The sequence below is a fragment of the Penicillium nucicola genome (assembly GCF_028828085.1).
Source record: "Penicillium nucicola strain IBT 29836 chromosome Unknown utg000010l, whole genome shotgun sequence".
In the NCBI taxonomy this organism is placed as follows: domain Eukaryota; kingdom Fungi; phylum Ascomycota; class Eurotiomycetes; order Eurotiales; family Aspergillaceae; genus Penicillium; species Penicillium nucicola.
In genome coordinates, this window is record NW_026643134.1 from 1,841,376 (window position 1) to 1,856,657 (window position 15,282).

The following is a 15,282-nucleotide window of genomic DNA, read 5'->3' on the forward strand; positions in this document are numbered from 1 at the left end:
GCCTAACAGTCCGCAAACGCTATTCGCCCATATCGCAGCCATGAGTTCTGGGGGAGACGCGAAGTTGTTCGCCAGGGTACGTTAGCTCCTGTCTGATCGCATCCTTTGTCCTTTCCCCGCATTCTCTGTTCGATTCCCTCGCTTTGGCTCTACCGGACATCTTGCTTGCTTACTGCATGAACTTGCACTGTTCCATATCGCTTCCCCATGTTTCTCGCAGTTGCTCCTTTTCCTCAAACACATGGCTTACACTCGTCGAATAAACAGGGGAAGGTCGCGGAGCTACGCCTGGAGCTCAGTAGTGGCGGCAAGAAGGACAAGAACTATTCCGCCAAAAAGATCGCCCTCAAGAAAATCGTCGCCAACATGACTATGAGCAACAACGATATGGTGGCCTTGTTTCCAGACGTTATCGGCTGTATGAATCTGCCCAGCTTGGAGATCAAGAAGATGTGCTTCTTGTTCCTGGTCAACTATTCGAGAATGAAGCCTGAAGTCGCATTGAAGGCGCTTCCGATTTTGGTGGATGTAAGGCCCCGGCATCGAAATTATAAAAATGGACCTGGGCTGACAGGTTGCGCGACAGGACATGACCGATGACAACCCACTTGTGCGCGCGCTCGCACTACGTACTATTTCATATGTACATGTTCGCGAGTTCGTCGAAGCAACATTCCAGCCTCTCAAACGCCTAATGCAAGACAACGACCCTTACGTCCGCAAGACGGCCGCTTTCTGTGTCGCCAAGTTATATGAACACGATAAGAAGATGGTGGAGAACTCAGATCTGATCGATAGACTGAATCGCATGCTGAAGGATGAGAACCCGACTGTCGTCTCCAGCGTTTTGGCTTCGCTGGTGGACATATGGGGCCGAAGCGAGTCGATCTCACTCACTATCGACTATGTCAGCGCCTCGAAACTAGTGTCTATCTTGGCGGACTGCTCCGAGTAAGGAACTCTGATTCACATGCTAGGACCAGTGTGCTAACAGCTGCAATAGGTGGGGTCAAACGTACATCCTTGAGGCATTAATGGCATATGTGCCCCAAGATACCGCGGAGGCACTTTTGCTAGCAGAACGAATCGCTCCACGTCTCTCACATCAAAATTCAGCCGTCGTTCTCACATCTTGCCGAGTCATCCTTTACCTCATGAACTACATCTCCGGTGAAAAGCACATCACCTCCTTATGCAAGAAGCTATCCCCGCCTCTCGTTACATTGCTTTCTAAGCCTCCAGAAGTTCAGTATCTGGCCTTGCGAAATGCTATCCTAATCCTTCAGAAGAGACCCGAAGTCTTGCGGAATGATATCCGTGTGTTCTTCTGTAACTACAACGATCCTATTTACGTCAAAGTGACTAAATTGGAATTGATGTTCATGCTCACCACCCAAGATAACATCGGTGTGGTCTTGGCTGAGCTCCGCGAGTGAGTATATTCAATTCTCTGCTTTAGATTGATTGCTGATAATTTTAATAGATATGCCACTGAAATTGACGTACACTTTGTGCGCAAGGCTGTTCGGGCCATTGGAAAATTGGCGATTAAGATCGAGTCTTCTGCAAAGCAGTGCATCGAGACACTATTGGAGCTGGTTGACGCCAAGATCCCATACATTGTCCAGGAGGCTACAGTGGTGATTCGCAACATTTTCCGCAAATACCCCAATCAGTATGAGAGCATTATCAGCCATGTCCTCCGTAACATTGACGACCTTGACGAACCGGAAGCTAAAGCAGCTGTTATCTGGATTATTGGCCAATATGCAGACCGCATTGATAATTCTGATGGTCTCCTCCAAGATTATCTGGCCACCTTCCATGACGAAACGGTCGAAGTACAGCTGGCCCTGCTTACGGCTACCGTCAAATTATTTATTCAACGGCCTACCAAGGGCCAGCAGCTTGTCCCACAGGTGCTCAAGTGGTGCACAGAGGAAACCGATGACCCAGATCTCCGTGACCGTGGTTATATGTACTGGCGTCTCCTCTCCACGGACCCAGCAACCGCCAAACAGGTAGTCATGGGCCAAAAGCCCCCCATCACAGCCGAAAGCGAGAAGCTGGATCCCCGGACCCTGGAGGAACTTTGTCTAAACGTCGGAACTCTCGCCACCGTCTACCTCAAACCTATTCACCAAGTTTTCCGCGCCGCCCGCCCTCGCCGCCTCCTACCCAGCCCAGCCTTACAGCGTTCTCTCCCCGAGGATGGCACAGGCAACATGCTGGATTACAACCCTCCCACTGCACACATGGCTGCCGCAACAACCAGCAACAGCGGACTCGCCACAATCACCACGACAGGTGATCCTGTCACCCCAATTAACGCTCCTCCCCCTCCCAACCTCCCAATTCCTGTTTCCAACCCTGTGGGTTATACAGGTCCCAGCAACATGAACGAGGCGGCCGATGCGGCAGACGCCTATTTCAACGGAATTGGGTCTCAACAGATGGCTTCGTTGGATATGGGCGGTGTTGGTGGTGGAGGTGCGCCTCAATCCCAGTTTGTCGTGACTCAGAACCAGCAGCAGCTTTATCAGCCGCATTTGGCTGGTGGGGCTGCTACGGGTGAGCTTTTGTTGTTATAATCCATGATGTCGTGGAGGGGTGTAATTGTACATGTGGATAGAACACGTCTTCTCGTCTACGCCTAGTAATTACGATTATGTTTGTCTATCCTGAAACTCGTAGTCAGTCACTGACTCGAGCTGGTCATTAAGCTACGTAGCCGGTATCTGTTTCTCGATATTCATATGAAAGACACAAGCCCTAATGAGATGCCATACACGGCGCTGGGCTATGCCCAAAACGGCAACGAAACTATGCATTGGGATTTGGTATCAAACAGTCATTTACTTCTTAGGGAGGCGTTTGCATATCAATATTCTATATTCACTTTGTAATTCTCCTTGGCTGACATCGGCACAAGCTTGCGCAAGCAACCTAGTGCAGCACGCCATCTCCATATTGTCCGAAGATTATAAATCGGCTGATAAATAGCCTGTCTCTTTGCTCAGATGTGTGTAGAGGGGTAAGCTATATAGAGCATAGTTATTTCCATAGTCCAAAGCAAGCCATACATCACCTCATCCTCTCCTCCAGCATCCAAGAGCATATACAGCATAGACATAAGCATAAGCACATCAAACAACCATCACAATGACAGATCCAATCCCAACCCGCCAACTACACCTAACAGCCTTCATGCGCCCAGTCTCCCTACACACAGGAGCATGGCGCTATCCAAACTCCTACCCAGACGCCAACTTCAACCTGAAACACATCACGCACTTCGCGCAAAAGCTTGAAGCCGCCAAATTCGACGCCTTCTTCATGGCCGACCATCTAGCCGTGCTAAACATGCCCGTCGAAGCCCTCAAGCGCAGCCACACAGTCACATCCTTCGAGCCCTTCACCCTCCTCTCGGCATTATCCGCCGTAACCGAGAAGATTGGGCTCGCCGCAACAGCCAGCACGACCTACGATGCTCCGTACCATGTGGCCCGCCGCTTCGCCAGTCTGGACCATCTGAGCAATGGACGCGCCGCGTGGAATATCGTCACGACTGGCAACCCGGAATCAAGCCATAACTTCGGTTTCGATGAGCATATGACGCATAGTGATCGGTACAAGCGGGCCCGGGAGTTCTACGATGTGGTCACGGGGCTCTGGGATAGTTTTGCTGATGATGCTTTCACGCGGGATGTTGGGACGGGAGAGTTTTTTGATCCGGCCAAGATGCATGTTTTGAATCATGTTGGGGAAGAGTTGAAGACGCGTGGACCGTTGAATATTGCTCGGCCGCCGCAGGGCTGGCCTGTTATTGTCCAGGCTGGTCAGAGTGAGCCTGGGAAGCAGCTTGCTGCTGAGACTGCTGAGGTTGTGTTTTGTAGTCCTAAGGATATTGAGGGGGCAAAGGTGCTCTATGCTGATATCAAGGGACGGGTTGTGAGGGCTGGACGGGAGAGGGATCATTTGAAGATTCTACCGGCTGCGTTGATTATTGTTGGGGATAGTAAGGAGGACGCGCAGGCGAAGAGGTTGGCGTTGGATAGTCTGGTGCATTATGATAGTGCGCTTGCTTCTTTGTCTATTTCGCTTGGGGTGGATGTGAGTGCTTTTGACCCCGATGGGCCTTTGCCGGCTGATCTGCCTGAGACAAACGCGAGCAAGACTAGCAGGGAGGGGGTTGAGTTGTTGGCGAAGAAGGAGGGTTTGACTATTCGCCAACTTGCGCAGCGTTATGGTGGTTATTCTGGGCTGGCTTTCCTTGGCTCACCGAGTGATATCGCTGATGAGATGGAGACTTGGCTAAGGGAAGAGGCGTCGGATGGTTTCACTTGCACGTTCCCATTCTTGCCTCAGGGTCTGGAAGACGTGACGGATAGGCTTGTTCCAGAGCTTCAGCGAAGAGGTCTGTTCCGCAATGACTATACGGGTTCGACGCTGCGTGAACACTTCGGTCTGCCGAGACCGGAGAACCGCTTCTTCAGTGAAGCATGATGTTATATTTGGGAAGCCCTTTACTATCCAACTGGTTTGACCAGGGTATCTAGCATATCATATGGGTTCAGAGACGTCGACATCTTCTCCAGGATCTGTGGGATGTATCGAGAAACGATGTTTGAGCCTCATTGAGCGCTAGATAGTATGAGCTTGGCAGGCTTGGTAGGCTTGTAGGCTCCAGTGCAAGGCTGGTGGTCTCGTGATTGGTAAACCCTAGGGTATTGTAGTCAGGCCAGGCAGGAGCAAAGAGCAAACAGGGCAAATACTGCAAACCCTTATCAATCTACAAGACGCGTCTTCGGAAATTGAAGACGCGTTCTGACATCAGCAACTGAATTTGCTCCCACCCAAAAGTTGGAAAACGTCGCCAAATTACCACGTCGTCCCAAATAGGAAATCTGGGGTAGTAAACAAAGTCCAACCCTTCAAGATCTAATCAATCCATCTTGATCTAATCCTGACACGCCTTTTTTCTCGAGCCTTTGGTTTCTTTCCCAGAAATAGAGCTGTCACTTGCTTGCATACATACACACACAGAATAATACTGTAGACATCACAATGATCGGCATTGCTACTAATCGCTAAATAAATCCAAGGGAATCATGAATGCCAGCCCCATAGTCGAAGCATCAAATCAAAACTGCACAGAATGAATACACACAGGAAGACCTCACTCGTACAAAACGGCCCTTCTCAATCCTCATCCATCCTCTCGAGTCCACCACGAGAACGACGGATACGCTCATCGAGACTATCTTCTTGCACACGCTTATGCATATCAGACATGAACCTGCCCCGGTCTGAACGCTGGCGATCATCAGCTTCCTGCTGCTGTTCCTCCTTCGCGGTTATATCAGTAATCCGCTGGCGTCGATCGACCTCCATATCGGCGGCATTGTTTTGCATCTCTGCCAGCTTGCGGCGCCGTTCTTCTTCAACCTCCTTGGAGTCAGGCTTGTTGGCTGGGGGGCGAGAAGAAGGTGCATCATTATCACGACCAGAGTCCCGTTGGTTGTGAAACTCACGACGGGGAAAGTCACGACGGGGAAAGTCACGACGACGATCCTCGGTGGGAGGCGGGCGTTCGCTGCGGTCCTTAGACGGGCGAGGGGAGCGAGAGTATCGACGAGATGAGCGATCACCTTCACGGTCCCGGTCACGTCTGTCGTCGCGGTCTTGTCGAGAGGATGAATCTCTCTTGTCCTGGTCGCGACGGTGGCCACGGTCTCTATCATCCCGGCGAGATCTCGTATCATCACTTCGCCGGTCACGGTTATCACTGCGGCGTTCATCGTCGCGCTCACGCTCACGCTCACTCCTATGTCTTCGGTGTGGAGATCTAGATCGGTGCCGACGAGGAGATGACCGACGGTGATGTCTGTCGCGGCTCTCATCACCTGCATCATCACTGTACCGTCTGCGCTTAGAGTCATGATCCCGATGGCGGCGGTCGCGGTCCTTCCCGCGGTCGCGAGTACCATCTCCTCCCTGGGTGCGCTTCTCCTCTCGTTCCTTGCGTCTCATAGTCTCCTTCACCATGGCCTCGTAAGCTGCCTGTTCTCTCTTCTTCACTTCAAGAAGCGGGTCCGCCATAACCTTCGCCATGGTATCGCGCGCTGACCCAACAGATGGACCAGCCGCCGCCGCATCATTACCCACAACCTCCGACCCCTTCTCCAGCTTCTTGGTCTCGGCGTCATTCTTAAGCAGGACTCCGTCGATTCGTCGCTTTCCCAGTAGGTATCCCTCCATCTCCTCCGAGTAGTGGCCGGTGGCGCTAGACGGGGCCTGGTACATCCAGTCGACGCGGTTCTGCACCTTCGACTTTCCGGAGGCTTCTTGTAGACGTTGAAGTTCTTGGATTTGTCGCTCTTCTTCTCGTTCCCGTCGGAGCTGGTCGATTTGCTTGCGCTCCTCGAGCGCGCGCTTCTCTTGCGCCCATACGCGCTCTTGATTCTTGATCAGCCCTGGGTGCCATGATCTATTATCGAGTTAGTATTTGATTTGTGGGATTTCGCGGTGGGTTTGAGCTAGACGTACTTCTTTAAATTCAGATCGCCACCCATTTTGAATGTGCTGTGAGGTTGTGACGGGGGAAGGTTGAAATGTCACAAGATCCGCTTCCGACAAGTCGACCGCCTCGGGCGCTTTTTTGCTCCCAACTCCCACCTGCGGACTCAGCTTAGCTGAGCGTTAATTCTTGATTTTTTACATCTCATGCAAGGTCTGATGGTTATATTAAACCTGATTGCTTTGTTTTCCGCTAAGCTTGAAGATTTGTCCCACTATTCATCTACTGAGAACTGGTCGCTGTCTGCCAAATATATATTTTGCTTATATCCTTAGATTCTTATAAGTTAGCCTCACCTTGGAACAATTATAGGCAAACAAATCGCAGTAAAATACAGAACTATAATACTTCCCTTGGCTTCTTGTGCTGAGAAAGTCAAGGATTGAATCGTCTATCACACCAAGAGGGCTGAATACTGCCATAGACTCACGAAGTCACAAAGCCCACAGGCAACTGAAATTAATATCTAAACAGACCAGAAGCCACAGGCTCGAAGATGTAAAATTCAAAATCCAAAAAACCAAAGAAAAGCAGGGGTAACTCTACATACAGTGAGAAAAAGACAAAATAAAATAGACGCGCATCGAATCATATCATCATCCACGCCATAGAACACCAAGAAGCAACAGAATCCACGATCAACTCGGACTACCAGAAACTGCACCAACCGATCCAGTGCTGACAGATGTTCTCGACATTGGTTGCTTGTGCGAGGAGCTTGTCAACTTGGTCGCTGACACTCAACTCGTCACTAGGCTTGAAATCACGTCCAGTAAGCTTCTCCTTGACTCGAGCAAGCACCTGAAGAGCGCGGGCATTTTGTGCCTCACGGGCTTCCGGGGGAACTGTCTCGGAGCCATCGAGAATGCCACCTTCGAGAATGGACCCGCGGCGACGAGAGAAGTTGCCGGGTTGAACGCCGTGCTCGAAGTTGACACCCTCGATGATGGATTGGCGGCGTTCTGCCGTGAGGGATACGCGGTCGGGAGACTCTTGGGCACCGAGACGCCAATTGATCAGTGGATCGTGAATAAACTAGAAGAACGAGTTAGTTGTTGGCTGTAAATGATAGATGATCAAGTTACTTACGGCTTCTAAGACAGCCATCAAAGAGTCCTTGTTATCCCGTAGTACACGCATGACAGCCTCGCAAGTGATACGGTAGCTTCCTTCAATGTTGCTGACTTCCATGGCGAATGTCAACATACGGGTGAGTCGGAACGGTACTCGCTCTGGGTACTTCTCGCGATGCATTGCGATCTCGAAGCAGTCGCCGAAATCGATGTGTACAACCCGACCATTGCCACGATCAAGAAGCAAGTTCGACGGATGCCGGTCACCAAGACCAAGAATGTAGCCAACCATGGACATGACACCGAGAGATCGGGTGTAGTTGGTACGCCGCTCGAGCCATGCTTCTGAGCTCTTGCTCTTGAGCCAGAGTACTCGGTAGAGATCCTTGCCGGTTGTGTTATCCATAGCGTAGCCAAAGACCTCAACCTTCTGCATAAGAGTGAGGCTGTCATAATCAGGTGCCATTTGTAGCATGATGCGGTGCTCGATGTTGAGAAGAATACGGCGACTTTCACGATACTCCTTAATCAATGCGTGTAATGTATCACTGTTGCAAACCCAACCAATCAGACCGGAAGCCTGTGACAATGGGATGGCAGGGAAGCGCTGGACTGAGAGGTGTCGCTTGAAGCTCTCGCTGTCGTTATCAAGCAGGGTATTGCACAGACCGAAGAGCTGCATGACTCGCTCGTCTTGTCGAATATCCTCATGTCCCTTGAGAGCGTACATGTACGAGCTGCCGTTGCTACCCTTGAGTGTCATACGACGAGGCCGTTTCTTTGTTTGCAACACATGCAAGATTGGATCGAAGCTGATGATTCGAATGATAGGTTTGCCGCTCTGGTAGGTTCCCGGAACAGCAAGGTCAAGATCCGAGCAATCCTTCAGTCGAGGAGAGACGTATTTGAGATCGAGGGTCGATAACTGTGGGAGCTGTCGGTTGATCTTACGGAACACCGTGTAGTACAAGTCCCAAGCTTGGTTCAAATCGCCAATTTCTTCTGACTCGCGGTACAGCATGCAGTAGTGTTTCGCCTCGGCTAGATCACGCCCGAAAGCCTGGGCAAATGATACCTCGCGCAGGGTCTCAGCGCCCTTGTCTAGCATGTCGTGAAGAGGAGCAAGTGTGCTGAACATGCCTTCGACATTGTGATCGCCGAAGTAGAGACGAGAGGCCTCTTCCAGGCCCTCATGCCAGAGCTCGTGCCACAGGACTGCGACACGGATTAACTCGTGACTTACGAGATCTGCTTGCTCGACAAGTTTGGCGCTATGTTGCCGCATACTTTCCATAATGTTGCTGGCAGATTGGGAGCGTCGGGTCACATTCGATTTCGATGCCACCGTGAGTGGATAAACCAAGGCCTGAGGATGCGTCTTGCCCACCTCAGCAAGCAGCCTGTGGACCGCGCTCCGGACTCTAATGTTAGGTTGGTTGATTCGAGCAATCAACTGAGGAGTCACAGAAAGCCAGGTATCAATGTTCACAACTGTGAAGCCTTCTGTGACGACGGTGTTGACTTCATGGTCACCACCATGGCTGAACCAAAGAGTAAGCAATCGCAATGTGTCTTGCAGGGAAGATGTCAAGGACAAGGCGATGGACCGCAGGAAGCCACGAATAGCAGGGATGACATGCTCTGTAACAATGTGGGCAGGAACTGGCGCCGGTGCACCGTCACGGCTGGCTTGGTTGGCGATGGTTGTGACAACTTCAAAGTTGGCAAGGGCCCATGAATGCCACGCCTTGTACGAATCGCGGTTGTACTGGGTGGCCGCAGAGTAGGCGTTAAGGACCTCGCGAACGTGTTCCGGCCTCCAATCGCCTCTCTGAAGAGCTGTCTGCCATTCTCCCTGCCTGAGATAACTCTTTGAAAGGAGCTTTCGGAATTTGTTGGCATCTCCAATCCGTTCACGCAAGCTAATAAGATCTGGGTGATTCGGGTCAGCAGCTCCATTGACCCCGTTCATTCCATGGTGATCGCCCTGTGCTACCATCAGAGTGTTGAACTTTTGGAAATCATCGGTCAACGCGCTGGTAAACTCTTTGAGCATATCGAGAGAATCTTGTTGATGTCCATTTGCCCAACTGAATTTCAGTCTAGCATATGTGACTTCCGGGGGAACGATAGTGCGAACACCATTTCCATCAGCCACTATCGTCTCCAGTGATGCTAGAGATCGTTCGGCAAGGCCCATACGGTTCGATTTGCGACAAAGGTTGGCAAACTTAATACTCATATCAAGGTTTTCGCGCGGAGCCGTAACAAGGGCCCTGACCTTGAGCATACGTTGCCACACTTCCACGTTCTGCTGACATCCAAGCAATCGCTGATTCCACGTTGCACGCATAGCCTCTTGCTTTTCGGGATCACCGACATTCTGCTTGTATGTGATGATCTCTTCCAACTCGGCCAACATTTGAACACGAACGACAACGTTGTAAGCACGGTTGTACGACTCTCCAAGAAGAGCAGACAACTCGGTATCGAGGCCATTACGTGCTTTTTCGATGTACATGTTCGCCTCCTCGAATTGATTCCGATGAATAGCTAGAATGGCACCGAAGAAGGAACGGTCGGGGGACTGCTCCTTCATGACTCCGAGGTAGGAGTCCATCAACTCCCACTGGCCTCGGCCCCAAGCAGCGGCAGCAGCCAGAGGAGCGATGGCTCTGCGATGCTCCAATGATGCTTGGTTCCATTTTTCTTGCGCAAGGTCTGAAAGTACCTTCCATTCTCCAAGAGCATGCAGACAACGCATTTTACCCATAGTAATGCCGAACGAGTCTGGGTCCGTTTTCTCACGACGCTTGTAAGCAGCAAGAGCCTCGTCCCATCGTTGAAGCTTCTCGAACCATGTTTCCTTGAGTTCCACATCACGGTATGCCTGTGCTTTGCGGAGAATACCGATGGCAGCATCGGATTGCTGGAGCTGATTGTTGATAGTAATCAGGGCCTCAACAGCACCAGAGTTCTGGTCTTGCTCAAATTCGAGCTCTTTGTAGTGAAGAGCCTTGGCAAATGCATGACATTTGGCAGCGTACTTTCCAAGGGTGCGAATATCAATTGGAAGAGCCTTATCGTCGTGCTCCATGAATTCAGCCAGGTTAAGAAGAATTTGCAAAATCTCAGGGGAGATATTGGGAGAAGTGAGCGCCTTTTCAATGGAGCGAACGAGCTCTTCTTGGTACTGATCATACAGCTCGGTCCAGCATGACACAAAAGCGGCGTTGAACAAGTCTCTAGCTAGTGGCTGATATATACCAGCCAAACTAGCACAAGCGCGAAGCGCCGGAGAAGGAGATTCCTTCAGAAGCTCGACACTGAAACGGCGGATCCATTCTTGCCAATCCTCGCGCGTGGACTTTTGCGAGGCATCCCAAGCGTTTTTGAGATGCTGCTGGTTCACAACGATCTTCTTTTGTCCAATTTCGGCGAAGTTGGTGTCGTCGGCTGGGTAAGCATAGTCTTGTTCAGGGTTAAGATCTTGTGGAAGGGGATCGCCCTTCTGTAGCTTTGTTACTAAGATCTGGTAGTTGACGTGTGTGATTTGGTGGGTCTTCAGGACTTTGTTGAGAAGGTGAATGTAATGAGTAAAGTCCTGACCGAGCTGGAAGATAAGAGCGCAGATGCAGTCGAGGGCAGCCTGACGTAGGTTACGGTCGCCACTGGCCACGACTCTTGACAAAGAGTGGATCATGAGGGAAGCAAAATCAGAAACATTGACTTGCCGCGAAAGCTTCGTTAAGCTATCGATGGCCGACTTTCGAATACTTGCTGGGTTCTGCGGTCGATCAAACAGACGCACGATAGATGGAATGATGAGATGCATGTACTCTTCTCCACTGGAACCGAAGATCAAAAGAGTATGGAGAATTTTCTCGGATGGCTGGTGACGAGGCGTTGAGTCCTTCTCAAGTGTGTCTAGCATGAGTGGAATCAGGCCTGCAAGGTACTTCCTAAATTCACCTTCAAGGGATCTACCAATGGCTTCGACTAAAGACAAGATCGTGCCCTGGATTTGATATGAAGAATCCCAGAACTCCCGAATGACTTCAATGATTTCCGGCAGGAAAGCACGGATATGTTGCCGCACGATGTTGACCAAAATTGCCATTTGGTTGAAGTATGATTCGAGGCGACTGGAAGGAGAAGTTCTAATCACCAAGATGAAGCCTGGAATAATCTGGCCGAGGAATGGTACACATTTCAAGCCCAGCGTCTTGAAGATTGTGACGATTGCATCAATGACAGCTGAGTGATATTGTGCCAAGGAATTCTCGCGCAGAATGTTCTGCATGAGAGTGTGAATGACCACAGTGGGATAATATTCCTCATTGGATGGAGTAAGATTCTGCATGATCATGGCAACTTCAGAGACATTCTTCATCTCGTTAATATGGTGTACGTCGGGCTCAAGCTCACTGATCTGTTGGTACTTGTATGGATCAAGAGCACCAAGAACACCGAGAAGTTTGATGGTCTCCTTCCGTAGAGAGCCTGTCATTTCCGTCTTGATGATGTTGATCAGCACGGCTAGGAGATGAGGGTATTCGATGTAAGGCTCAATGACATAACCCGAGTTGCTGGCCAATTGACCTAGTGTCCGAAGTGCAGCTTCACGCTTTGTATGCGACGAAAGATCTTGCAGAGCGTCTAGAATGATGGGCATGATCTGGGAAAGGTATCCTCTCATCTCACTGCCACCTACATTGGCAAGCTCACCAACAGCCTTCAAAGTGGTGGCAGCGACGCCGGGGTTGCTGTCTGTTGCTTTTGGCATCAATGCAGTCACCATTGGGTCCACATAAGACCTGATCAACTTGGTTGCATTTGAAACAAACAGGCTGATGAGCAGAGCAGTCTCTTCCTTTTGCCTGGCCGTAGTTGCAAACCCGAGACCCGTGAGAAGATTGACCAGCAGCTTTCGAAGCGGTGGGAAGACGTAGGCAGGGTTGACACTGGAGAGTCGACCAATGATACAGATGGCCGCTTCTTTGACCTCGAAAACCTCATCGTTGACGGCTAGGAATAAGCATCGGATATTCTCTGGCCGTGCCAAGTGCCGATCGAACTTGCGGTCCAAAGACCACAAAACAGTGCGTCGGATCTCGGGGTCTGGGTCTCCGACACCGACAGTCAACAGCTTATCAATCACCTCGCTCACAACCTGAATAGAATGTCCGCTAGTCTGATTGATGATCGGGTCGTGCACAAATAGTTGACAACAAGTCAGGGCCGAGGCTTTTCGAATCTCGGGATTATCATTTTCCACGTAATTGATGGCAACATCACGGACAAATTCATTCAAGATATGCCCAGAGAAATCAAAACTTCCTAATGTGTGCAGTGCCAATGCGATTTCAGAATCAGCATGAAGCTCGTGGGGTGCAAAATCTTTTGCGAAAGATGGCATGGGAGGAAGTCGGTTTTCAGGGCAACCGAGGGGCCTAAATGGTGTTCCGCAAAGGATAATACTCAGCATGTCTAGGAGTCTTTCTTGAATCATGGGCTTGATAGGTGGGATGTAATGAGCCATGTCAACGAGCGCCTGTGTTAAGGACTTGCTGAGTCCGCAGGCGAAGATGGGATCCAGAAGAGCCTCCATGTATTTGCTGAGTGCCTGTCCCACGGCAAGGGACAACATGCTGATACACTCAAACATCGGGGCCTCTTGAACGCCCGCTCGATTCCTCGCCTTCATTGCAAGACCTTCGCGGATGTAGATAATGATTCCATCGAGATATTGACCGATTGCAGGGCCAACTGCATTGGCAATCTTTCCAATGGCAATGAATGCGGGGTTACGCTCTTTGTCTCTCTTCAGCTGTGCTTGGAGATAGACCATGAATCGGTGGAGGTAGATCTCAATGAAATCGGTAGGAGCATACGAGGCGAGGATAGGGATAGTGAGGACGACCTGGGCGCGGATCTTCTGGTCACGGTGGTCCTTGAGGCGGAGAATAATCTCGCAAGCATTGCGGTAGTGCTCCTTCATAAACATTGTGCCTTTAAGGATCAACTCCTTAAGAATCAGAAGGGAGCCATGGATCCAATCCACATTATGGGACTTTAAGCCGAGAAGGGCCTCGTCGTGTATGCGCGCAAACCATGATTGTCGAACTTGGGTATCACGGGCCACGATGATCTCAAAGCATTCACCCACGGCTTCAGCGGCGGTATCTCGAATGAGTACTTTGGGATCTCGGAGAGCAACCCAGACAAGCTCAAAGATTTGAGGGACGAAGCCATAAAGAAGTGTCGGCGAGCCCTTGGCAAGTTCCCGAATCACGAGAACGGCTGCAAAACGCCGGCTTTCCTGGCGTTCTGACTGCAACCATTCTAATGCAGATTGTATTTCGCTTTCCACCAGCTCTGCGGTAAGAGCTCCACCGGGTTTCGCGAGGCGGCCCAGCGATCGGGCCGCGCAAATCAAGACCACATTGTCGTTACTGCGGAGAGCGCTGCGGAGGTAGCTGGCAAATCTTGTCGTCTTCTGAGCAGCATCAACCCCGTCAAAGTCAATCAGTCGATCAAGTGCGAGCAGGCCACCGATCCTCTCGTTTGCGTCACCGCCGGTTACCACGAGTTGGGCGATGCGTTGGCTAACCGCGTTGTAAAATTCGACGAACTTCTCGGCAGGCCAATCTATAAGAGGGAATGCATTAGCCAAGTTAGACAGACACCGGGGTCTAATATTATGGCAGTACCTCTGGAGACAGAGAGAACATTGTCGTAGAGCTCATAGGCAGCTCTGGCCCTGGCCTCCTCATTCTTGGACTTCAGCTCCACGAACAGTCTTTGGGTAACGTCCGTCATTGCACCTGCTTGTGCCATATTTGTAAATCACACCCCAGGCTGGACATTGGAAGTCAGCCTCGTAGGGTAAAAGAAAGACGCGAGGCGTATAGAGTTGTTGGAGGGATGGTCATGTGTGAGAGCCTGGAGAAGGTCGAGGGGCGCACGGGCCACGGCGTTCCCGACGTGCGACCTTCCACTCTTCAACGACTTGCGTAATTTGTGTATGGCATTTAGGACTATACAATATGTTGTGTCTTCTCCTACAGTTCAGATATCACCTCTAAAACAGAAGCATTCATTCGTATCAACGTGGCAAAAAAGACTCATTGACTCTCTCGTCTGTGTCTTGACGCCCCATCCTTGCTTGCTATACGCTCATGTGAACTACTTCTGGTAAAACTTACATGGTTGGCTCAGTCTCAAACACTCACAGCTCTTCTAGAATCCTGAGATGAACTAGAAGATGACTAGAAAGACGCGCAAGGGTCACCGAACCAGAGATGTCAAGTTCTACGAGAGGACGAGCAGAAAGTCAACACCAATCGGGATGCAGCCGTCTGCTTCTTCTGACATTTCGATATAATAGTCACTATGCAACCAACCGTGGCGGATCTACTGGTATTCCAACGGCAAAGGGCTTTTTCCTTACTGATCTGTTATCGTATGGCATACCGTTACGTCACGGCTTATTTTGTTCCAAAAATTCTAGTGAATCAAAGGGATCTTATTTCACTAATTTCAAGTCAAATTTGTCCATTTTGAAATAAGGTGTCTCATAAGATCAATCATAATGCAGTAACATGCCGACGCTCAGCTCTAGGCCTG

General features: G+C 50.5%; 4 protein-coding genes across 4 annotated transcripts; 2 read left to right on the forward strand and 2 right to left on the reverse strand.

The window, feature by feature from the left end:
* Positions 1 to 40: 40 nt before the first annotated feature.
* Positions 41 to 2,591, forward strand: N7511_009246 (putative AP-2 adaptor complex subunit beta; the record flags this gene model as incomplete). Its single annotated transcript, XM_057131623.1, has 5 exons — positions 41 to 76; positions 268 to 528; positions 587 to 951; positions 1,004 to 1,432; positions 1,484 to 2,591. 5 exons carry the CDS (start codon positions 41 to 43, stop codon positions 2,589 to 2,591), a joined length of 2,199 nt encoding a protein of 732 aa, XP_056979611.1.
* A 571-nt stretch (positions 2,592 to 3,162) lies between these two features.
* On the forward strand, positions 3,163 to 4,506 carry N7511_009247 (LLM class flavin-dependent oxidoreductase; the record flags this gene model as incomplete). The annotated part of the gene is made up of 1 exon (XM_057131624.1): positions 3,163 to 4,506. The coding sequence occupies one exon, from the start codon at positions 3,163 to 3,165 to the stop codon at positions 4,504 to 4,506; it is 1,344 nt and encodes a 447-aa protein (XP_056979612.1).
* Positions 4,507 to 5,202: 696 nt separating this feature from the next.
* On the reverse strand, positions 5,203 to 6,575 carry cwc25 (U2-type spliceosomal complex subunit CWC25; the record flags this gene model as incomplete). Its single annotated transcript, XM_057131625.1, has 2 exons — positions 5,203 to 6,490; positions 6,550 to 6,575. The coding sequence occupies 2 exons, from the start codon at positions 6,573 to 6,575 to the stop codon at positions 5,203 to 5,205; spliced, it is 1,314 nt and encodes a 437-aa protein (XP_056979613.1).
* A 653-nt stretch (positions 6,576 to 7,228) lies between these two features.
* Positions 7,229 to 14,493, reverse strand: tor (putative TOR pathway phosphatidylinositol 3-kinase TorA; the record flags this gene model as incomplete). Its single annotated transcript, XM_057131626.1, has 3 exons — positions 7,229 to 7,615; positions 7,670 to 14,304; positions 14,367 to 14,493. 3 exons carry the CDS (start codon positions 14,491 to 14,493, stop codon positions 7,229 to 7,231), a joined length of 7,149 nt encoding a protein of 2,382 aa, XP_056979614.1.
* Between the last annotated feature and the right edge of the window lie 789 nt (positions 14,494 to 15,282).